The following is a 25,320-nucleotide window of genomic DNA, read 5'->3' as shown; positions in this document are numbered from 1 at the left end:
TAAACTTGTTGAGTTTAAGGATCCTGTCTTATTTATATTTCATACAGCCATTCCAGTTACTACACTGTGCATCTAAATCTCTCACTCCGTTGATTAAGGTTCCAATGGGCAGATTAAGACTCCAGACTAATGCTGTAGGGGCCAGTTATCATTGAAAAGAGGAACCTTTTTTTCAAAGTCCAAGGCTTGCACTATTGAAGCCTGGCCAATTGTTTGCCAAAGGCTGGGTGACCTATATCTCTAGGAGTAACAGACCAACCAGAGAGCAGATGAAATGGTGAACCATCTATTCTACTAGCAAAACAATTCAAAGAAAACATTGCCATTTCCCCATCTTCTGACCATATCATAGTGCACTATAACCTGGTTTCCACCCCCACCATGCTTCTGAGAGTCCTGCAATGCTGCCAGTGACCATCTGACCAAGCTGCTTGGTTTTTAGGAGTTCCTTTCTTGACGTTTCATGGAACTCCACAAGTAACCATCCCCTCCTAATTAAAACTCATTTCTTCTTGTTTCTCTGGTCTATTTAGTTTTACTGCTTCTTGTTTCATGACCTGCCCCTTAAATGTAGGTATATTACTCAGGGGCTGGGCGCGGTGGCTCATGCCCGTAATCCCAGCACTTTGGGAGGCCAAGGCAGATGGATCACTTGAAGTCAGGAGTTTGAGACCAGCCTGGCCAAAATGGCGAAACCCTGTCTCTACTAAAAATACAAAACATTAGCTGGGCATGGTGGTGTGCACCTGTAATCCCAGTTACTCAGGAGGCTGAGGCATGAGAATCGCCCGAACCTGGGAGGCAGAGGTTCAGTGAGCTGAGATCGTGCCACTGCACTCCAGCCTGGGTGACAGAGCGAGATTCTATCTCAAAAAGAAAAAAAAAAATGTAGGTGTATTACTTAGGGCTACATTTCAGATGCCTCTAGTTTCTCCCAGTTGTTTTGATTCATCACTGTGGTTCAACCTCCATATTCATACCTCAGCTCATACCTGTTCCTGAGCTTCAGACCTATTGCTGCCCACAAAACATTCACACCTGAGTTTCAGCAAACCCCCTCAAATGCCTTGTTGTCCTAGGGCCTATGTCATTTTCCCCTCTAAAGACACTCTTCCTCCTCCTGGGTTCAGTTTCAGTTAATAGCCTCCTCCCTAACCCTCAGGAAGTTGTTTTAATTCCTTCTTTACTTTCTTGCCCCAACTTCCAGATCCCGTCTTCCAATCCTGCCATTTCCACTTCTACAAAGTATTCTCAGGTCTGTTCCTCCTTCCAAGTCTCACCGCCTCTCTGCCTTTCTATTCTTCTATTGTCATTGTATGCTTCCTCCTAATTTTTCAGGTCACTGTTGCAATAACTGCACTTCTTCTCTCAGGGGCGCTCTATTCCAATCCATTCTCTCACATACGCCCAAGGTAGCTGTTAAAAACACAGCTATGATCATATTTCTCTCTATGGAAACTCACTAATGGCTCTTCTTTGTTTATAAGATGGACTCTAAAATAATATAATTAGCAGGTGCTTTATAGGCTGCACCCAAAACACACGTGTGGCTTGTTGCCACCCATCATGCCTTTACATCCCAGCCATAACAGTCTTCCTACCATCCTCCAAGAAGGTAGGATTTTATTTCTCAAAATAAAATCCCCCAAGCTGGTCCTTCCCATTTACATTCCCCAGACATTCTAATGCTGTTTCGTCTGCTTAAGAATCTTTTCTTCCCTGCCAGACAACATCTTACTCACGTTTTAGTATCAAGATGAAATATCGATTCCTCTGGAAAGGCTTTCTAGCATTTCTTACACTGGACAGTGCTCCCCTCCCCCAGGACAAATCTCTCTGCAGAGTCCCCATGACTCATGAATGTACTCAATTATAAACTGTTAGGAACTAGGTTATAATTTTTGCTTGGAGATTGAATCTTTTGTAGATGATAAATTCCTTAAAGATAAAGATCATTTTCACTTAGTTATCTATATGTCCCTGAATGCCTGGAACAGTCCCTGGCGGAGTAAATACTTCATATTTGATAAGTAAATGCCTAACAATTGGTGATTATTAGAAGGGCTGATAATCCATGCTAAGGGCACAAATGAAGAACAGTAAACTTGCAGTGTTTCATTCATTATTGGGATATGAACCATTTGTGACACAGTGATGATTTAGTAACCTGCTGTTTCATTGCTTTAAACTCACCCCCATAACATTGCACTCAGCACCCTGTCCAGTGCTTTCACCTACCCACATGTGGCATATGCTTCTACAGGCCATGATCAGGTCAACTTGTCTGTAATTAGCAAAGTGAGCATTGTCCCTATGACTGCACAATGAGCATGAATGAAATCATCATTCATTCTCACTAAAAGCATACATATAAGAAGGAATTATACAGTCCTCTAACAAATAATACCTGTAAGATAAAGAAGTATCTTTCACATTTTGTTGTTTGTGATGAACCTCAGTAAAGAAAATAAAATTTATTACATCCTTATAACTAGCCAAGATTATTTAAATAAAATAATTATTCTCCTGATTGAGAACTTTTCTAAAAGTCTAACTGGGTTTTATTTACAAAAACAAAAACAGAAAAAAGACTGGATTTTGTAAGAATGGTTTTTTAGCAGACATTTTGTCTCCTAGGCAAGAATACCTGGCGCTTGTTTTCCAGAAGAGCTGCTTCCCAAGTCCATATGTCAGAGAGCACAGCAAATCTGTCCACACCTGCATGGGCCCATCCCCAGTCCTGGCCACTCTTTGGCTGGCTGCCCACTTTGTGACCTGGGAGAAAAGAGGGTGAGAATGTTTAGAGACAGGTCTTCCAAGGAACCTGTTCCAATTAGAAATGTGCCCCTTGGATTATCAGCTCCATCTCAGAAACAGAAATGCTGAACCAGTCCCTGGGACGAAGCCTGAGTTCATACTTGTTACTTCTAAGTCAACAGGAGCTTTTGTTTTTATTTTTTAAATTCAGTTTTAAAGACTAATCTTAGAAATAAAATAAAAAGTTTAGTTAACAAGAAATCTATGCTAAAATGTCTTCAAACCCACAATTTAAAGGCAAGGTATATATTTCTCCTTCTCTAAAAACAAATCCCTGGGGTTTAACAACAAACTCAGTTTGACTTGCTATTTCCATCATTGTGAAATGTTTCCAAGATATTCTTTAATTATGTTAATTACTAACTTAAATCAATGAAGGTAATTTTCATTATTCAGCTGATTTTTTTAACTTTGTTAATGCTACTTTTCACTACTGGCATTACTGTTGCTTTAAATTTTTAACTATTGTATTTCAGAATTAAATATTCAAAGATAAGATACTTTCATGTGCTGAAATTTGAGTTCAATAATTATCACATATCTGATGGGTACTAAACAAGAGAAAGATGATCAAGAACTTCCATAGCAACAGTTGGGAAATCATTTCACAATAGATGACTATACATTTACCAGCTCAATTGAAAGAAAGATGCCCATGTGGTTAAAGTGTCAGTGTAGACACTACTGACTAAGTGTCTCAGTCCAATTAAATTCTTAGCAGCTAGAAATAGTTCATGCTATTATAAATTAATATGGACCAAATGGTGCATTAGTATGTAGGATAACCAGTAAAGATAAAAGCTAAGAGCTGAAATTAAATACCCTGGAATGTTGGATGCCATCACTGCATCCTATGATTCAGATACCAATGGCAAAGACAGGACAATTAATTCAATCCTACTTCAAATTAATTCTGTCTGGGATCTGAAAAGTTAGTTGTCAAACTTTCTTTGGGCAGCATTTTGTAACAATATGAATGTGAATTCTCTTTAATTACAGTCTACACATATTACAAAATAGCACAAACCCTGATTAAGTTTCCCTTTAGGTATTGCAATGTGTCTAGAAATTCTAAGCTCTTTGCAGATGTAATTCCAATGCTGTCATAGTATCCCAAAAGAATATTCTTACATCATCTATTTCTAAAATTGAATCAATTTGAGTGATGCCAAAAGGAAGAGAAAATACAGGTTATGGGTTACTTGATTACCCTGAGTAATGATTTCTTCCTCTGGGGCTTGTCTGGCATTTTCCTAGCCAGATGTTCCTGCATCCTGATGGTTTCCTGTTAGGAACCCAGGGCTGTCTCTGCTGCTAAATGCAGTTTCCTCAAGGTCTACCACTTAGAAAAGTCATTTGTTTCACTTGCTTATTTTCCTTTCTTCAGGGTCCTGCACCACATCCCCTCCACCCAGTGGGTGACCCAGAAATGCTCCTGGGAGTAAAATCCCAAATCTTGGCTTAAGCCTGTTTTAGTCAGAGACCACCCAATGTAGCGTGCAGGTCATCAGAGTGGGTAGAGGGTCAGAGGTCAGGTCTTCGGCCCTGAGAAGTGAAAATGCAGGGGCCGTGCTGTCCCTTGTACCTCAGGAGAGCAAGGAAGAAACTGGGTCTTCCCTTGCAGGGCTTCCTGCTCCTTGATGCTTCTGTCTCCCCTGGGCTTTCCCAGAAGGCTGCACCCTGCTACTCAATCGGAGCACCTGCCTCCCACCCCTTCTGCCCCCTCAAGCTCACGATCTGACTCTGAGTGTTACACTAGGATTTTTATTGCTTAAAGTGTCTTAATTCTTTGTCCCCTGACACACAAGCCCTCTAGCTATCAAAGGGGAGATCATGAGAAAACTTCCGGGGAACCAGAGCACAGAATAATTGTTAGTTGTTTTTTTAAGATCATAAAGAAAACATTTATCTCTTCGGTCCTTGCAAGAGAAGTCAAAGGAACTTTTGTTTCGTATCAAGAGCCTGGACATCTCTGTCTGTTGTGACTGGAAAGAGCCTGTTGTACTGAAATCCTGTCACCATGGTAGATTTGATCTTCAGTGGCCAAACATGAAGAATTAAAAGCATAATTCTTGACTGAACTGGTGGGTGGGTTGAACTTTAGGAGTACATGGGTGGCCATTCCTGGCGCGTGTGTCAGTGTGACATGAGCCCTGGAGTGGGTCGTCCCTCTCAGCCCTGCTGCTTACTGCCTCCTGGGGCCCAGTGACTGAGGCTCTATGCTAGAACTGTGTATCACCAAATTCGCCATTATAAAGGAAACTTCCTGCTGCAACAACAACAAAAAAAAAAAAAAAGAAAGAAAGAAAAGGAAAGAAATGCCCCTGCTCAACAAGCAGAGTCTGAACCACAGCAAGAATTACAACCCAGCCCTGAAACAGTAGTCACCATCTCTATCAGAAGCGGGGCTTGAGCTGGAAACAACTGTTTCTCTTCTAAAGTGAATGCATTTTAGGGGTGGGGGTAGTGTGTGCTTCTTGCAGGTTCAGATACTATTGGATATGTATTTATATTTTGGGGTGGAGAGCATAAAAAGAAGCCCTTAGTGTCTTTTGTTTATTTGGGCAGTTGATTTTTTTTTTTTAATCTGACTTCTCACCCCTTTCTTTCTCAATGTAATGGCTAGCCACAAGCAGCAACTCTGCCTCTAGTTCCTTGAGATCACTCAAGGCTTCCTCATACATGACATGCACCCCTTGCTGGTCCTGGGTGTGGATACAGCCAGCTTCCGTGCTGTAGTAGTCATCCTGGTTCTCCACTTCCGAGAACTCCATGAATTGGATGCCGTGGACCTGGAGAAAGAAAGCCAAGCCCAGATGTTACTGGAAAAGGGAGAGCTATATTTTGCCATCCCACATGGACAAGCAGCAGGTTTCTGCTCCCACACAGTGGGCTGCCAGTATGAAGCTGTAAATATTCTGAATGTATAAAAAGCTGTATGTAGAAAACATATATTAACAAAGAATGTTGGCAAGAAGAGGTAGTTCCTGAGGTGGATAACTAGCTGATTAGTTTGTTTTTCTGATAAATTCAGTAGCAACTGGAGAAAGGTAGGGAATAGAGCCCAGAGTGGTCTCTGGAGTCAGAATGCCCGGGTTCAGGTTCCGGCTCTGCCAGGATCTCATCCTGGGCAGGTCATTCAGCTATTCCCAGCCTCCGTTTCCTCATCCGTAACATGGAGACTGTGGAGACACTACAGACTATGTTAGCTGTCAGGAGTATGTGACTCTATGAGCGTAAGGCACTTGGAATCCTTAAACGTTAGGTTAAAAATATTTTTGTTTTAATTCTATAAGTACTTCTAAAATGTATTAGCACAGTTTCGTGGCTTAGTAATGAACTAAGTCGAATAGTGTCCCCCAAAATTCATGTCTACCTGAAACCTGTGAATGAGAACTTACTCGAAAACAGGGTCTTTGCAGATGTAATCAAGTTAAGATGAGGTCATACTGGATTAGGGTGGGCCCTAATTCAATGACTGGGATCCTTATGAAATTTGGAGACAGACACGTGGGGGAGAAGGTCATGTGAAGATGGAGGTAGAGACTAGGGTGAGTCAAGGAATGCTGAGGATTGCCAAGGGTTGCCAGCAACTACCAGGAGCTGAAAGAGGCAAGGAAGTATTGCCTCTAGAACCTTCAGAGAAAGCACGGTCCTGCTGACACCTGGATTTTAGATCTGTGGCTCCAGACTGTGAGAGAATAAATTTCTGTCATTGTGAGCCATGCAGTTTGTGGTACTTTGTTTTGACAATCCTAGGAATCTAACACAAGTAAGAAGTGTTTCCATCATAATGTTATTTATCTTAGAAAACTGAGTATCTGCTGCTCCCTGAGAATCATTCTTTTCATAATAATTTTCACAATTTCAAACTTTTCCACTCTCCTCAAGCCTTGGAACTCCCTCCCTCACAGGCGTAGTCTCCTCTTACTACCAACAAGAGCTTCTCCGGGCACCACTCCCCGCCGCCCCCACCAGGGCTCACACCTCTCCCCTCCTGCTTCCTCTGCACAGTGGAGGACAGTGGTGCCCCCTTCTCCAGGACCACTGCCTCCCACCTCAGCAGCATCCCTGCTCCTTCGTGGATATCCCACTCCTCTCCTCTGGACTCTCGACACTGAAATGTGCACACGTCCCTCTCATTGTGAAACTTCCTCACACCCTTCCCAGGTTCCACTGTGTGGCTCTCCTCCCCCTCACTGTCCAGTCTCCCAAGATGTTATCTACACTCTCCATTTCCATTTCTTCACCTCCCACTCTTCAACCCATTGCCATCTGGCCCTTGGCTCCACTAAGCCACCCAAACCACCCTCGCTAAGACCAACAATGACCATTGCTCTACATGCAACAAACTTTCTTTCATCATCTTATGTAATCTCTCAGGAGCATCTGATACAATTTAGTGCTTCCTGACTCTTGACTCACTCTCTTCTCTGGGCATCTGGGACTCCACGTTTTCCCTGATTTTGTCTAGTTTCCGGTCATTCTGTCTGACACTGTGAAGTGTATTTATTTTTCTCTACCAAGTCATTAAATGACGGCCACTCTCAAGCCACCTCCTGGGACTTCCTCTTTTCCTCCTCTGTTCCTTCCCTACGAGGTGGCAGACACTTTCATAGCTGAGATTACCACCTTTAGACCATTTGCTTCCCCAGTTTATGCCTCCAATCCCGACCCCCTAGAGCTCCAGACCTGCACATCCAATTACCTATTTGGCAACTGCTCCTGAGCATCTCAAAGCCCACTTAATTTTAACAATGATCAAATCATTAAATCTTCCCCCACAAACCCAGGCTATCTGCAGCTGATTTTACTAAATAGCACTACCACCCATCCACTTCCTCTAGCATGAATCATTCATGACGTCTCTTTCTGCTTCACCCTACTTGTCCAATCTATCACCAAGTTCTGTTAGTTTTACTTCCTGTCTCTCAAATTCATCCACTTCTGATATAGGAGGTGGGGCAGGGAAGTGCTGAGTAGAGAAGGGTGAGGGCTCCACCCTTGGGCCTATGCCCTCAGACCTAAGTGAGAACAGGTACTCCTGTTTTTGTGCCTGAATGTTGCATTTTCCAAGACCACTCTGGCCCGCCATCCTTTGCCCATATAAACCTGAGACCTTAGCGGGCAAACACACACAAGAAGCTGAATGTTGAGAGAAGCAGAGAACAGAGCAGTAGAGAGAGGCAGAGAGCAATGCAAAGCAGCAGAGAGCAGCCGGGCAGCATGACGGAGAAGGAGGGAAGAGGCCTCTGAATGTCCAGAGGAGTTCTGCTGAAAACAGCTGAACTACAGGGGAAGATTATCTCCTCCACCCCTCCACCTTCTGGCTCCCCATCCATGTCACTGAGAGCCACCTCCACTACTCAGTAAAACCTTGCACCCATCCTTGGAGGCCGCGTGTGATCCGATTCTTCTGGGACACTGGGCAAGAGCTCGGGATACAGAGGGCTGTCACACTGGCCCTCTGCCCTTGTGAAAAGGCAGAGGGTTCATTGAGCTGATTAGCACTCAAGCCATCTGCAGACAGCAAAGCTGAAAGGGCTTTGTAACACTGGGGTTGCAGGCACCCACTGCTAGACACTAAGTGGGGCTGAGAGCACAAAGCACTTGCCCTGGCCTCTGCACCTGCCCGTCTGCATGCTACTCCTTGGCGTTTAAGCTGCAGGGCCATTGAACAGGTGAGCCACATCCCTGTTGCACATTCTAAGAGGGGAAATCAGGGAACTTTCCCGTTTCACTTCTTCCCATCTCCACTACCCACTACTCTAGTCCAAGCTATTATATGTCATGAGGACTAGTCTAGGAGCTTCTAAACTGGCCTAGCCTCTTACATGGTCTATGCATGACTCCTCTGGCCTGGGCTTTCCCTCCTCTCCATTTTACTCACTGCTGGCTGGGGAACTTTTACAAATGCAATTCTGATTGTGTCATTCCCCCTTCCCCCTTTTATATCCCTAAGAGGCTTCCCATGGGCCACAGAATAGAGCAAAACTCCTTAACAGGGCCATACAATCTGGCCCATGCGTATCTCTCTAGTCCAGTGTTTTTCAGCTGAGAGTGATTTTGCCCCCCAGAGGACATTTGGCCATGTCTGGAGATACTTCTGGTTGTCATGACTTAGTGGGAGGTACTGCTGGCATCTGGGTAGAGGCCAGGGATGCTGCTAAATATCCTATAATGGACAGGAGAGCCTCTCACAACAAAGAATTATCAGGCCCCAAATATCAATAGTGCCAAGACTGAGAAACTCAGAGCTAAGTTCCATTGTGCATCACCTTCCACCTCGTGTCTGTGCCCCAACTACTCCTGTCTTTTGGTTTCTTATGGGTGCCATGTTCCTTCTGGCCACAGGTCCTTTGCACAGGCTGTCCCCACTCTGTGGAAAGGTCTCCCTCTCCTTTTTACCTAATTAAAGACTTTTCATTTTCCAACCTCAGCTCAATCATCACTTCCTTAGAAACCCTCCTGCCCAGCCTCCCTATAGTACCAAGGAGCTCTCAGTCTCTCTTTTGAGGAAATTGATGTCCCTGTTTTACATTATTTGTGTGATTTTTGACCAATATTTGTCTCACCCACTGGATTGCAAAGTACTGTAAGGGTAAGGAACGTGTCTATTTTTGTTCACCACCTATCACAGGGCCTAATACATAGTAGGTGCCTATCTGTTAAATAAAAGAATGTACGAATGGCTTTTATATTTGTGCATATAGGTTTCTTTGACTCTATGATTTGTAATCTCTACTTGTGCTTTTAACATATGCCCGTCAAAAATCCTGTGTTTTGCCTTCATAGATTCTGATCTCATGTCACCACAGCCTAATACATACATTCTATATGGGGGGATAATGCTCAGGTGGAAAGTGGCTCTTGGAGGACAAAAAAAATCCTATTATTTTTATATATAAAGCACAGATACACACATTGCACATAAGCAAATCTATGGCATATCTCTGGTGTTAGCATTTCTTCGTAGGAGGAGAGTAGGGAAAAAAGTTGAAAAAGGATATTTGTTGGGGAAGCCATAATGGAAAAGAGGTTAAAAAACACTGGCCTAGATATCTATCATCTCTCTCTCTCTCTCTCTCTCTCTCTCTTACTATCTATAGATCTATCTATCTATTTTTATTATTGTAAAATACACATAACATAAAATTTACCATCTTAGTTTTTCATGTACAATTTAGTGACATTAAGTACATTCACATTGTTGTGCAACCATCACCACCCATCTCCAGAATTATTTTCATCTTGCAAAACTAAAAATCTGTACCCACCAGACAAGAATTCCCCATTTTCGCATCCTCTGAGCCCCTGGCAACCACCGTTCTACTTTCTGTCTCTATGAATTTGACTACTCTAGGTATCTCATGTAATGTCCTTTTGTGACTGGCCTATTTTACTTAGCATAATCCCATCAAGATTCATACATATTACAGTATGTGTCAGAATTTCCTTCTGGTTTCAGGCTGAATTATATTCCATAATAACTATGGAACTACCACATCTTATTTCATCTGTTGATAGACACTTGAGTTGCTTCCACATTTTGGCTATTATGGACAATGCTGCTATAAATATAGGTGTACAAATATCTTTTTGAACCCCTGCTTCCAATTGTTTTGAGTATATAGCCAGAAGTAAAATTTCTGGATAATACAGTAATTCTATTTTAAATGTTTGAGGAATCTGCATACTGTTTTTCATAGTAGTTACACCACTTAACATTTCTACCAACAGTGCACAAGGGTTCCAGTTTTTCCACATCCTCACCAACATTTGTTATTTTCTGGGGTCTTTTTTGTTGTTGTTGTTAGATGAGTCTTGCTCTGTCACCAGGCTGGAGTGCAGTGGCGCGATCTCGGCTACTGCAACCTCTAACTCCCTGGTTCAAGCGATTCTCCTGCCTCAGCCTTTAGAGTAGCTGGGATCACAGGCACATGCCACCATGCCCAGCTAATTTTTGTCTTTTTTGTAGAGATGGGGTTTCACCATGTTGGCCAGGCTGGTCTCAAACTCCTGACCTCAGGTGATCTGCCCACCTCAGCCTCCCAAAGTGCTGGGATTACAGGTGTAAGCCACAGTGCCCAGCCTATTTTCTGTTTTTAAATATATATATATATATAGTATATTTTTGTATTTTAAGAAAAACAATCTGATTTTCTTAGTTGTTACTCATGAGTCATTTAAGCTTTGAAATCACTGGCTCCTAATCTTTCATCTTACATCTATTAACTCTTATAAAAACTTTGCTAAGTAATCAGTTGTATAGAATCCATTTAGCTATAAATTTTAAACAATCATATCCTGGCTCTCCAAAGACCTATCAATTGTTTTGTGTATGTGGCATTGCCTATAGTACAACTACAGGAACTCTCCTGGAATCTTAACAAACAGGACAGATTATCGTCTGCTTACATGGTTAATTGCCAATATTAGAAAGGTGGATGGGGCTGCTCTTTGGGTCCCCCTTCACTTCTGTGACTGTATAATTAGTTTTTATGTGCTGTTTCTTAACCATTCAAGCAGAAACATAGAAACCTTCTAATAAGTAAATGTGAACATTTCTAAATAGTAGTTATAGTTCATAATATTTCATCAAAAGAATACTTAATAGTTCATCATTCCTCTAGCAGCATTTTTCGTTTTGCTTTGATTTTTCTATGCTTTAAACATATAACTTTGGTTTTTTTGTTGTTGTTTGTTTGTTTTTGAGGCGGAGTCTCGCTCTGTCACCAGGCTGGAGGGCTGTGGCACAATCTCGACTCACAACAACCTCCGCCTCCTGGGTTCAAGCAATTCTCCTGCCTCAGCCTCCCGAGTAGCTGGGATTACAGGCACGCGCCACCAGCATGCCCAGCTAATTTTTGTATTTTTAGTAGAGGCGGGGTTTCACCATGTTGGCCAGGATGGTCTCCATCTCCTGACCTGATGATCCGCCCACCTCGGCCTTCCAAAGTGCTGGGATTACAGGCGTGAGCCACCGCGCCTGGCACAACTTTTTAATAATTAATAGCTTCCTTTGACTAGAATTCCAAAAATGAAATTATCTTCTTCTTTTTTTTTTTTTTTAAACGGAGTCTCACTCTGTTACCCAGGCTGGAGTGCAGAGGTGCAACTTTGGCTCACTGCAAACTCCGCCTCTTGGATTCAAGCTATTCTGCCTTAGCCTTCTGAATGTGCCACCATGCCTGGGTAATTTTTTGTAGTTTTGGTAGAGACAGGGTTTCACCATGTTGGTTAGGCTGGTCATGAACTCCTGACCTCAAGTGATGCACCTGCCTCAGTCTCCCAGAGTGCTGAGATTACAGGCGTAAGCCACTACATCCAACCTGAAATTATGATTTCTTACAAAATGATTGGTACCAGTGGAAAACAGAAAACGTGCTGAGAAAATGACATGTTCCGTTAAAAAAACAGCTAGGATATATAAATTACCATGTTGGCTTCTATTAGCATTTAGCTTCTGTCTCTTGTTATGTAAAATGAGCTTGCTTTTGAGGAAAAAAGAAACTACTTAACGTGTTACACTTCATTCACTTTGTTGGAAAAGACCTTTCCCAAAGTTCTTGTACAGAAGAATTTTATAAGACTTTCAGGCAATGGCAATTGGATTAAGTTCTGAAGCTGATGAAAAGCAATAATATTGTCAAGATGCCAACTCTAATGCCATCATCTATATTAGCGGTCATTTTTCCACTCTTCTCATCCACATCCCATTGTCCAAACCCTTTATGTAGGCATACATATTCTTTCTCTTTCTGCCATAATTCACTCTCTTCCTCCCTTAGTCCTGTGTCTCTGAAATACATACTTGTGCCACAGGAGATACACTTTAAAGACCAGATGACTAAATTGCCTCATGCAGGGTTATGGCTCAGTTACTATAATGTTTCTTTATTTCCTGTTTATTTTCATTTTTTCCACAGTCATGTGGAAGACCCTCCCTCTAATGGTTTTGTGGTCTAGAGAGTTGATGCTTCAATATTATGTTTGAAGGAGTGGCAGAAGGAAGAGGGCAATAATTATCTGTCTGCGTAAGAAATATGACCTTTGCAATGATTCATATGTTTTTAGTTTGAAAATTAACTGATGCCAAGATAACTACTTGCTGAATATAGTAACTATAGAAAAATTGGTGGTCTATCATTCATTCCTTTCACCCTAGTGGCTTCTGCCATCACTTGTTAATGTGAATTTTAGAACTTTTGGCAATATAGACAATACTTCTCTGGCTAGTTTATCTTTTTCTAAATCATCTTGCATTAATTTTGGATAATAATAGTTCAGCCTAAGAATCCCATCAAAATTTGTTGGGTGAATGACTCAATCTATTGGCTATAATCTTTTAAAAAGAAAATCAAATATATTTTCTACTCTACCTTTCTTTCTAGTCTGTAGAGTATATTATTATTATCACAGCTAATTGTTCTGCGTTTCAACATGATAACTTTGCAAAGCACTTTCATGTACATGGTCTTTTTGTAAGCATGCTACCATTCTGTTACAGGCAGAACTTTTCTTTTATCAAATAAACATTTGATACCTGCAATGTGAAAGATATATATCCAACTCTCTACTACCTTTTGCCACCTGAACATCTTGTTAAGCATCTCAAACTTTCCATGTACTGTACTGAGATCCAGATCTTCCCAACAAATCTGCTTCAACCAAATCTCAGTTGATGGCAACTCTAAACTTCCAAATGGAAAGGCCAAAGCTTTGGAGTCAAATTTGACTTCTCTATCTGGAAATCATGCTAGCTGCACCTTTAAAATACATCCAGATTTGTTCTGGAAGTCTGTGGAAGCTTTGGTGCTAAATCATTGAATGTTCTATATACGTTACTTATTTATTTAATGTCTGTATTTCTTCATGAAATAAGTCCCATGATGGCAGCATTTGTGCCCATGTTGTTCACTGCTAAATCCCCAGTGCCTGGAACAGTGCCTAGTATATTTATTGGTCAGAATATTTGTGGAATGAATGGATGAGTGATAGGCTCACAGCCTGTGGGAACAAACAGGCCAACAGTCAAGCACAGCAATGTGCTCAGTGCTATAATGGAAGTAGACAAAGTCATGGTGAGAAGCACTTAGCTCTGCATTGAGATGTCAAGGAAGGCCCAGAGAGGTGATACTTGAGCAGACTCTGGATAAGAGTACACATTTACCAAGGAAAGAGGAGGTGAGGGACAGAGGAGCCCAGAGGTAAGGATAGCTCTGCCCATTCAGGTGAGGTCTAGGCCCAGCTCCCTAAGGGCAGACACATAGAGACAGTGAAGAGAAATGAGGTCTGAGAGGTTAGCAGCAGCCAGATTGTGCCCAACATTGTCAGCTTTACCAAGGAGCCTGGACTTTGTCTTGTGACAAATAGGAAACTCACGAAGGACTACAAGCAAGGGAATAAATGTGATTACATATGCGCAAAGATCCTCTGGAAATTTACAAGCCAATGAAAAGAGCCATTCTCCCGTTTAAAAGAATTCTCTGGGCTGGGCATGGTGGCTCATGCCTGCAATCGCAGCACTTTGGGAGGCCAAGGTGGGCGGATCACTTCAGGTCAGGAATTCTAGACCAGCTTGGCCAAGATGGTAAAACTCCATCTCTACTGAAAGTACAAAAATTAGCCAGGCATGGTGGTGTAGTCTCAGCTACTTGGCAGGCTGAGGCATGAGAATCGCTTGAACCCAGGAAGTGGAGGTTGCAGTGAGCTGAGATCATACCACTGCACTCCAGCCTGTGGTGGCAGAGTGAGACTCTGTCTCAAGAAAAAAAAAAAAATTCTCTGTTCCCCCACCAACCTTGGAATTAGTCCCCCATCCTAACTAGAGCCTAACCCTTCATGATCGGGCCCACTTTTCTGCCGCCTCATCTCCCACCACTTCCTCACAACAGCCTCTGCTACCAGCATGTCAAGTCCTGGCAGATCCTGAAGGTGCCACAGGGTATCAGGCCTCCATGCCTGAGAAGACATAATCAAGGTCCACAGCCAGGTAAAGGCTGCTGGCTCTCATTCTGGGGCTCTTTCTGCTCTGCCACATGCCTTTAAGTAGGCTCACAGAATGGCAAAGTGTCCAAGACAGACGGCAGGTGCCTTTTTTTTCTGGCATTGTTGTTGAGTGAACATTTGTTAATACTAGCCCAAGACTTTCAGCATGGGATCAAACTCACCGGGCCCAAGAAAATGGGTCTCCATTTTAGGAGTCTTCCTGAGGTCTGGTAAGCCCAGTGATTTGCTCCCAGCAGCCTCAACCCTGGGCCTGGTGAGTTCAACCCAACATGTTAACATCTGTGCCTCCCATCGCCTCTGTGGGAAAGAATCACACTGTCCAGAGCTGGATATCCTGGTGTAAATACTGACAAGGCCACACCCATGGGGTGTAGCTAAACCACATGGTCCCATTAAAGACAGACAGAAGGCCACTTCCTTGAGTGTCTCATACGGAAGTAATAGCAGCTGGGAGCTGTTAAGAACAAAAATAGGCACTGTTTTTCTTATCATTTATGAGAGCATAGGAAAGAAATATTGCATCAAGGCCAGGCGCAGCGGCTCACACCTGTAATCCCAGCACTTTGGGAGGCCGAGGTAGGCGGATCACCCGAGGTTGGGTGTTCAAGAGCAGCCTGTCAACATGGTGAAACCCTGTCTCTACTAAAAATACAAAAATTAGCTGGGTGTGGGGGTGGGCACCTGTAATCCCAGCTACTCAGGAGGCTGAAGCAGGAGAATCACTGGAACACAGGAGTCAGAGGTTGCAGTGAGCTGAGACTGCGCCACTGCACTCCAGCCTGGGCAACAAGAGCGAAATTCCATCTCAAAAAATATATATAAATAAAATGCATTACCCCGAGAAGTTCCTCCTATAATGACTATGGCAGGACAGTATTTGCCTATCCTCTCCTCCTTTATTTCTATCTCCTACCCAAACCCAGAACAGAGAGACTGAGAGAGGGCTCTTTGGTAAGAACATTTTCAAAAATATCCATTAGCATAATAACATACCACAGCTGTGGTTGGATCAATATTAGTAAGAGAAAGATGTGTTTGTTTTGTAGCATGTTGGTGTTAAAAGTATCTTAACTCGCCTTTCTAGTTCCACTGAGGACCAAACTAATTGGGCTTGATGAGTTAGAACCCAAGCAGGAGGGCAGAGGGGTAAGGGAAGACCTGAGAGGAAGTCTGTGTGTCGTGAGGGAGTAGGAGTTGGTGGGTGCTTGTTAGGGCAGGAGACCAAAAAGAGAAGGGTGTCCTGAAGATTGAGTGAAGGTAGGACTCTAGAAGCCACTGGGTCAGGAAAATTAAAAAAAATTCCCAATATCTGAAGCTGAATTGTTCAGTACATGTGGCCTCTAGCCACTGGCTGTTAAGCCCTTGAAATGTGGCTTATCTGAGTTAAAATGTGCTATCTGTATATAAAATACACACCAGATTTTAAAGACTTAGTACAAAAAAATGTATGATCACTCAATGATTTATTAATATTGATTATATGTAGAAATAATATAGATATTGGGCTAAACAGATTATATTATTTAAAATTTCATGTTTCTTTGTACTTTTTAAAATGTAGCTACTAGAACATTTTAAATAATGTATGTGGCTTGCATTATATTTCTGCTGGCCAGTGCTGCTCTAGACTGTGTGCATATGAACAACACTTAACAGTAATATTTCACACTTACAGACACAACAGGCATAAGTCAGAGGTCACACTAGCTTAGAAAATGGCTTGTTTTGGAGCTAAGTAGATTTTATTTTTCACCTTTGTCAATCTAGCATTTTTAAGAAGATAAAAATTCATATTAAACTCTATCTTCAGAAATAAACTCTCTAGAAATTGAGATTAAAATATTACAAGAGTGTCTACAATAGTCCAATAAAATGTAAGCATTCTCAACTTTATTCCCAAAGAAAGGGAGTTAATATGAATTTTGTCTTATTGGCCTTTTGTTAGGCAGGATTGAAATTTTATAGACTTTGTAGAAAAAACTGTTCTAGAAACACCAAAAGCACTAAGGGTCAAGCAGGTGTTTAGAGGGATAAAATATTTCTTTATTGTTCAGCTCTGTCCAATGTTTTTCTACCTCTGTTTTGAGTCTTTTTTTTTTTTTTTTTTTGAGGCTTGGAAAACAGAAAAGAGGCAAAAAAGGCATATATAGCAATGTCAAGGGGAGGTCTTCTAAGAGCGTCTCTGTAAGGATGTAAGTTCTCAGGCCAGGGTAACAGAAGGACCTCTCACACTCTATTTCTTCCTTCCCAGTGTGGCCTCCAGGGCTGCTTTAGGGCACTCTCTGCCTGTGAATTGCTCTTAAGCAGACCTTGTGTTTTATTATGATTAAAAGGCCTCTTCCCTAAGAACCCCCCCATCTGTTACTGCATCATGTTAACTGATTCCAGGTCTTATCTAGAGGGTGGCTTTGGGAGGCAGGATAATCAAGGAAGAAAAAACGTCAGCACAACACCTCACCTTGTGCTCAGCAGGCGTCTCATGGACATAGTGGTGAGCGCCCAGGCCCTGCGAGGTGCCCAGACCTCCTTTTGCCATATTTACCCAGGAACTATCTTCCATGGTGGGGACCAGTTTCCCTGAAACCAAGGTAAGGCCCGAAGTGTTGATTGTCAGGGTTCGCTCAACAGATCTGAAATAATTCAGAATTCCTAAGCAGATGCGCTGAAACAAAGAAAGAACAGAGTCAGGTCCCTGCCCTTCGCCTAGTTCACCCTACAGAATACAACTTGATGGCAGATCAACCCTACTGTGGAGAAAGGAACACACCACCCTGGCAAGGGGCTGCTGATTCCATGTTAAAAAAAAAAAAATGGAACAAAGGGCAAAAGCATAAAATGGCATTTGCTATTGGAATAGCAGAAAATCCTCTTTTCTAGACAAGCAGACATTTCTGATGCCTGCCATCCACATACCTGCAGTTCTCTGATTCGAAGATGGCGCAGATACAGAAAAGACAAGTAGGCCCCTCTCATCAGGACAGGATTCCTATCACTGGGCTCAGTGCCGTCATCCAAGCCCAGCAGTTGTAGGGTCATTGCATAGTTGTACCTTTAGCAGGCAGGAGAGATATCATAAATCCATTTCACCTCGAAGTGATGCCAAAAATTCACATGCCCAAAACTAAAGTCATTTTATTTAATTTAGGGGTGTTTCATGATAGCTTCATCTTATAAATGTACTGAGGGGAAATAATTACTCCATATATACATGTAAAGACAAGTTTCTCTTAGAAATTACTCTCATTAAAAACACAGTCGTAGGGTGAAGCATTAGTTTAGTTGTCTGACCTGTTTTAAAAGTCTTGCTTTCATTCTGACTTCATATTTCATTCTGACTTTTTGAGTTAACATGTAAACTACATATTAATCAGTCACTCTGTTTCCCGCACAGCGTTTTAATCCACTTTTTTGAGTCACTAATAATATAATTTACTTTACCCCATCTCTTGTATCTGCTCGAGAGGCCCATTAGCATGTTGGCTGAGATTTATTTGTGATAGATCATTTCCATTTTGTTTCATGGAGAGGTCATCATCCTTCATATTTTTATTCTATCAAAAAATTAGCATTAATCAAATTACATAAACATTTGCATTATTATTAACAAAATCACAGTCAGGTCATTGCAAAAGTAAACCTCATAATCCAAAGCATATTTAGATAAGTAAGTAGAAGAGCGGCTTGATCTACTTCAAGCTGACATATTCAATCTACAATATATTAGGGAGGTAATTGTTTTTACTAAACTAATCTTTGTTTCATGAAAGTAGTCACAGCTTTTAAATAATAGCCATCTACCTCCCTGTCTTTTATGTAATTCACTTTATAAAAAATTGATACAAGCACGTATATGTTTGGCACCTCTGAACCTCTCTAATCTAGTCTTATTCTGTACTGAGAGAGTTCAATGGATAAAGCCTCTTTCTACGTATTAGCTATATGGTTCAGTCATTTACAGTCAAGAGCCTGTTTCCACATTTGTACAATGGCATGATAATGGAAAATGATAAGGTGTTGTGAGAGTTAAATGACAGAATGTACATAAAACCTCCAGCTTAGTGCCCAGCACCTAATAGGTGCTCAAGATGCCAGTTCTCTCCTGTTATGAACTTCAGTAGTCCTGTAGGATCTCTCACAGTATTCAAGGTTTACACTTATTTCCACAGTCATCTTCCTTGATGCTGAGAGGGATGTGGTCATGCACCCCAGCCCCAAGTAACACTGTGAGGAAGGTAACGCTGGTCTAAGGTCCTGCTCTTCACCCTCTGGGCAGCCTCTTCTTAGCTGCCATCTCTGCCTGTCCCTGGGCATACACCCCAATCTCATAAGGTGTGCACTTTCATAGTGGCACCAATCCCCACAAAAGTACTGAGTGGCAATGACTGAGCTTGGAAACCCCCTTTCAGGGTTATATTCTAATAGTTGGTTCTTGGAATTCCAACGGACCCTTATCACAGAAACTGCTAGTTGTTCCCCAAGAGCCATTTTCCTCTTTTTCTACAGTTATTGAATATTTATCTTGCCACCTGACCACCCAGATAAAGACAACATTTCCAAGCCTCTCTTGCAGCTAGGTGTAGCTACGTGACAACAGACTGGGAGTAAAGGGCCATGTTTTAGCTTCCAAGAATTTCTAGTAGAGGCAGCTTCTTCATCCCTTCTCCATCCTGCTACTTAGAGCATGAATGTGACAGCTGGAGTTCTGTCTCAGGCTGGGTGTTGATCTCGAATGTAGAGCCATATTTGTTAGAACTCCAAGACAGACAGGGCTGAGAGCCCTGAGGGTTCCATGGTGCAAATCTATCACACCAGCTCTGTACATCCTACCCTGAAATGTTCATATGAGGGACAGAGAACAAAATTTCCACCTCCTTTAATCCTCTGTCATATCATTTTACCATCACCAACAGCCAAACCTAATTTTAACTAATACAGTCCCCAAGACGCTAAAGATAGACTACCAGGCTTTTGACAGGGAGTGGGGAAGGAAAATGTTGACAGGAATATTAGGAAAAGTGGGTGAGAGAGAAAGTTGTCCAGTTGAGTAGCGTTAAGTGATTGTCCATTCCGCCTGTAGGCAGACTTGGCTTCCAGCTCAGTGTACACATCTGCGTATTTCTATGTAAACATCCCACAACCCTAGGACTGGAAAAGACCCTGTGAGGTGACATGGTGCATTCCTGTTCGTTAAAACGGAAAGATCGTCATTCCAAAGTAAAGAACATCTCTGTTATGTTTTTAAAAATCTATAGGAAAGCATATACTCTGAGGGTAGCTGAATTTTGACAATTCCTGACTTTGGGGTTCAGTGGAGCCTTTTGCCTCCTGGCCTGTAGTGTTCTCGGGTTGCCATTCAGCACTACTTGATGTGGTCCCGGAAGGAAGGCTACGAGCCACATCCTTTCTCTGATGGGATTGTGATCCTTTCAGCTGCTTCTAAAATTACCCAGAATTACATAGGACAGGACAGAAAGTGACATCAAGTTACAGTGGAAGATGTTTGAAGAACCGACTGAACAAACCACAAAAGTACTGCTGGACCTGCAGGTGGCCTGGAAAAAAGGAAGGGAGCACAGATCAGCTGGAGCAGGAAAAGGAGAGCACCCAGCATCCTCCAGGAAAAGGGACCAACAACATCCCACAAAAGGAAACTGCTTAAGAAATACCAAGTCCAGAAGCATAGACCCTAAGCGTGCTGGAGACAGTACATGCAGGTAAGCAGCAGGGCAACCCCATCTGCATTCATTCTCCTGGCCTGGGTGTGAAAATCTGCTGACCTTTACTGCCTGTGGCTCTTTGACAGCATGACCAAGTTCATGTGCTTAGACACTTCTGAGATTTCCGCTGATTGCAAATCCCATTTTCTTCTGGGAAGTTGGCAGGGGAAATGGAGTGGAAGGTAGGTAGGAAAAGTAAGTCTGTTCAGTATTCCCCACACCCAGAACATCTCTGCTGCTTACATGGGTTTCTCCACGGAAACAAAGACTAGAAGGATATATACCAAATATTAATAATACTGTTGTTATTCTGGATGGTACAATAAGGGGTGATTTTAGTTTTCTTTCTTGTATTTTTCTATGTTTCCCAAGTTGTCCATGTTAAACACATGCCACTATTGTCATCAGAAATTTTTTAAAGTAAATGTTTTATTGAATTTGATGAGAAGAACCAGGAAAAGAGTGTTTTGTGTTTCGCTGAATGTGTTGCACATCGGAGCTACTGTCTACACCACCATTTCTGTGTGAGCACACCTTCTTCTCACTACATCACATTACCTCTGGAACTGCAGGGGAGCAGGAACGGACAGAAAAGCATGATGGCTCTCTCCTTCCCTCCTTGGTGTGGTCAGTGGGAAGAGGCAAAGGAGGGGCTCTGGCACTGCCACCTGACACTGCAACCTGGACGTGGTGTTTTCTGCTGCTTTACTACTCCATGACGTTAAAAAACAGTGAACAATTTAAACTGTATCTTTGAAAATACAATTGTCAATAGTAGTGTGTAATGTCTATACACAGCCATTTTAATAAACGTGCTTTTTTTGTGAACATGAGTAACTTGATCTAACAATTACAGGTTCCAGAGGATCTACACAGGCCTAGCTGGGGTGTAATCTGTAGGATACAATAAAATACAACTCAGCCATTGAAAAGAACAGCAGATCGCCAAGACATATTGTTGGGTGAAAAAAGCAAGTTGCAGAAAGATATTCATATAGTATGATATATCATTTATATAAAAACCTCAAGTGCAAACTTATCCTATATATATTTTATAGGGACATATGTGTGGATGTAAATGCATTGAAAAGGCTCAAAGCAGTAACAGTGTTTGCCTCTAAGGAGGTGGAATGGGGAGCAGGATGGGCAGCAGGGATTAGTTAAAAGAGAATTTAAATTTTCAGTAATGTTTCAACTTTTTACAAGGAGAAGACTTTTTAAATTATTTCTATGATTTAAACTTATTTTTTAAAAACTCCTTAAAGAAAAAAATGGTAACTTCAGTGGAGAAACCTGGCAATCACCACTAGCTTAACCAAGTGAGCTAGCTTAACATCAGCTGTGATGTCATGTTGATACCATGTTCCCTGAATAGGATGTGGTGAGGACAGTTAGCCTCTGTGATATTCTTCTTCCTCTAAACCCATAACCTCAGTGTAACCATGAGAAAATATCAGAAAAACTCAAATCAGGCAAAGGTCTACAGATTGCGGGGCTAGTACTCCTAAAGACTGTCAATGTCATGATAAACAAGGAAAGACTGAGGAACTGTCACAGAGCGGAGGAGGCGGGGGAGGTGCGATGATTAAATGTAATGTGGTACCCTGGATAGGATCCTGGGGCAGAAAGAGAACATTAATGGAAAAGCTGGTGAAATCCAGGGGAAGCCTAATTAACAGTAATGTACCAATGCTGGTTCCTTGGTATGACAAATGTATCACTACAATGTAAGATGTCAATAATGTAAGAAACTGAGTGGGGGTATATGGGAACTCCTTGTACTGTGTTTGCAGCTTTTCTATAAATCTCAAACTATTTCAAAATAAATTAAAAAGACAAAAGCTCCCGAAAGGAAAGTGGGGCCAGGCATAACGGCTCATGCCTGTAATCCCAGCACTTTGAGAGGCTGAAGCAGGTGGATTGCTTCGAGACCAGCCTGGGCAACATGGTGAAACCCTGTCTCTACAGAAAAAAAAAATATAGCTGGTAGTGATGGTGTGTGCCCACCCACCCGCAGTCCTAGCTATTCTGGGGATTGAGTCAGGAGGAGCACTTGAACCCAGGAGGCAAATGCTGCAATGAGCTGAAATCACACCACTGCACTTCAGCCTGGTCAACAGAGTAAGACCCTGTCAAAAACAAAAAAACAAAACAAAACAAAACAAAATGGAAAAGTTACTGGTGAATGGCATTCAGTGTTGATCAGAAACTGTTCTGAAGTTGTGCTACAATTAGTGATTCTATTCATTCTCTCAGAGATGCCAAAATGGACAGACAGTCATCCTATGAAGTTTGTTTTTCTTTATGCAGAAGGCCCTTAAGAAACTTATCTGTCACAAGGTATTGGTTGTCACTTGCCAGATTCAGAATCAAGATGCTGACCAGCATACAGATGCTAAAATCCACACTTGACTGCTACATGTTTGCAAAACAGTAACACAGCTTTAAAATTCATACTCACATTCCCATAACTCCTCCTAGCTGCCACATTTTTACTTAATTCTAATCTGATTTGATTAGCATTTAACATCCAGAATGACTATGTGCTACCAGTGGGGCCCTGATACAGTATAAAGTGGCTCTTGACCAAAGCAGAAATACTCGAGGAGGTCACAAAGTTACATCCATGGGAAAATGTGAAGAAAACTAGAAAATATTGGCCATTGCCTTGGAATTTCTATTCTTAAACCCAGTGCTATTTTCTGTTCTCTGCTTTGGAATAGAAAATAGCACTGGTTTTAAGAAAGGGAAAAAAGGGAAGGGAAGGGAAGGGAAGGAAAGGGGAGGGAAGGGAAGGGAAGGGGAGGGGAGGGGAGAGGAGGGGAGGGAAGGGGAGGGAAGGGAAAGAGAAGGAGAGGGGAGGGGAGGGGAGGGGAGGAGAGGGGAGGGAAAGAAAGGGAATTCTTCTCTTCTCCAGGCTCTTTGCATGGCTGCCTCCTTCTCATTCATTAAATTCAACTCAATCCTCCCACCCAAAGATTTGGCTGGCCTCTGTCAGAGGGTGCTCCTCTCCACTTATTGTTCTCTGCCCACTGTTTTCTTCATGGCACTCACAAGTTAGAGATGTAGGTTTACTTGTTTGTTCACTTGTTTATTATATGTTGCTCTCAGGGCAGGGACTGGGTCTATTTCATCCCCTAACCCAAGTACAGTTCCTGACACAAAGGCAATATCCATATAATAATCATGGAATGAATGAATGAATGAATGAGAAAATGGAAAACTTCATGATCCTAATTTGTAGAGTGATTTGTGTGTGTGTTGTATGTCTCCCCTCATGTCCCATCTGTGGAATCTGAAGATCTACAGGCATTATTAGTCTCTTTATGGTCTATTTACCATAAGTCAACTTGAAAACACAGTGCTGATATTTTTCTCCCTTTGGGGAATTCCAAGATTCCAAGAACAACATTTATATGTCAGTAAATAGCTGGAGGAAGTGGTTTTCTTTTCTTTTCTTTTTATTATTTGGGCAATTGCATTCAAAACAGACTTTGGTGAAAGCACAGACTGCATCCTACCAGTACCTGAATTTCCATCCCCTCTGCAAGTGGAAGAAAGTAGTAAGAGCAAAAAGTGTTAGTTGTCCCCTTCACCGCATGGCTGGGAGAAGAGAAGCAGGAGTTACCCTACTTCTGTTTCCACCAGTTTCTTACACTGTTGCCCTAGCTTGGTGTTTTCTACTACTCAACACTTATCTGAGCCACTATCTCCTGCTCTCACTGTTAACCTTCTGCTTTTCACTGGCACAGTGGTCCTACAGAAGTAACCCCCGTTTGTCCCCTAAGTGCCTGTGGGCAGTGCTACAACTCAGCTTCCCAGTGGTCAGGCCACCCCTAGACCTTACTGTTTCTCCATAATTTCAGACGTGAAGCTCTTTATCTCTGACTCCCTTCTCCTTTGATTTCAACCTCTCCTCATTCTTTTTTTTTTCTAAGACAGAGTCTCACTCTGTCGCGTAGGCTGGAGTGCAATAGCACGGTCTCGGCTCACTTCAACCTCCGCCTCCTGGGTTCAAGCAATTCTCCTGCCTCAGCTTCCCGAGTAGCTGGGACTACAGGTGCCCACCACCACGTCCAGCTAATTTTTTTAATTTTTAGTAGAGATGGGGTTTTACCGTGTTAGCCAGGATGGTCTCCATCTCCTGACCTCGTGATCTGCCCGTCTTGGCCTTCCAAAGTGCTGGGATTACAGGTGTGAGCCACTGCGCCCGGCCCTCTCCTCACTCTTATTCATCTCCTCTCACTCCTTTATGGACCCCCAGAATCTAATTCCCCTTATTCTCTCACTCAAGGAGGAAAACAGATGTGTGTTGATGGCCCTCAGATGTTAATACCATAACTCCCTGGGTAAAGGATGATTATAACATCTGCATCAAGAGGTAAACTGTCCAAGGCTGGGCATGATGGCTCATGCCTGTTATACCAGCACTTTGGGAGGCTGAAACAGGTGGATCACTTGAGGTCAGGAGTTCGAGACCAGCCTGGCCAACATGGAGAAAATCCATCTCTACTGAGAATATGAAAATTAGCCAGAGGTGGTGGTGCACGCCTGTGGTCCCATCTACTCAGGTGGCTGAGGCATGAGAATTGCTTGAACCTGGGAGGCAGAGGTTGCAGTGAGCCGAGATTGCACCACTGCACTCCAGTCTGGGTGACAAAGTGAGACTCTGTCTCAGGAAAAAAAAAAAAAAAGAGTAAAATAAAAATAAAAAGAGGTAAACTGTCCAGGATCTTAGGAGCAAAGACATGGTTCTGAGACACTGGGATAGACT

General features: G+C 42.4%; 1 protein-coding gene across 1 annotated transcript in view; it reads right to left on the bottom strand.

Annotated features, from left to right (window-relative positions):
- Window positions 1–25,320, bottom strand: part of LOC112622375 — a 183,704-nt gene that overhangs the window by 104,942 nt on the left and 53,442 nt on the right. The window contains exons 12-16 of the mRNA XM_025381939.1: window positions 18,268–18,380; window positions 17,743–17,878; window positions 17,288–17,491; window positions 5,417–5,609; window positions 2,648–2,775 (exon numbers count right to left, since the gene is read on the bottom strand). Of these exons, the coding sequence (XP_025237724.1) occupies window positions 2,648–2,775; window positions 5,417–5,609; window positions 17,288–17,491; window positions 17,743–17,878; window positions 18,268–18,380 (774 nt within the window). The remainder of the gene's footprint in view (window positions 1–2,647; window positions 2,776–5,416; window positions 5,610–17,287; window positions 17,492–17,742; window positions 17,879–18,267; window positions 18,381–25,320) is intronic.

Source organism: Theropithecus gelada, chromosome 4, assembly GCF_003255815.1.
Source record: "Theropithecus gelada isolate Dixy chromosome 4, Tgel_1.0, whole genome shotgun sequence".
Lineage (NCBI taxonomy): Eukaryota > Metazoa > Chordata > Mammalia > Primates > Cercopithecidae > Theropithecus > Theropithecus gelada.
The sequence above is the reverse complement of the archived record's forward strand: the minus strand, read 5'-3'. Positions and strand labels throughout refer to the sequence as shown.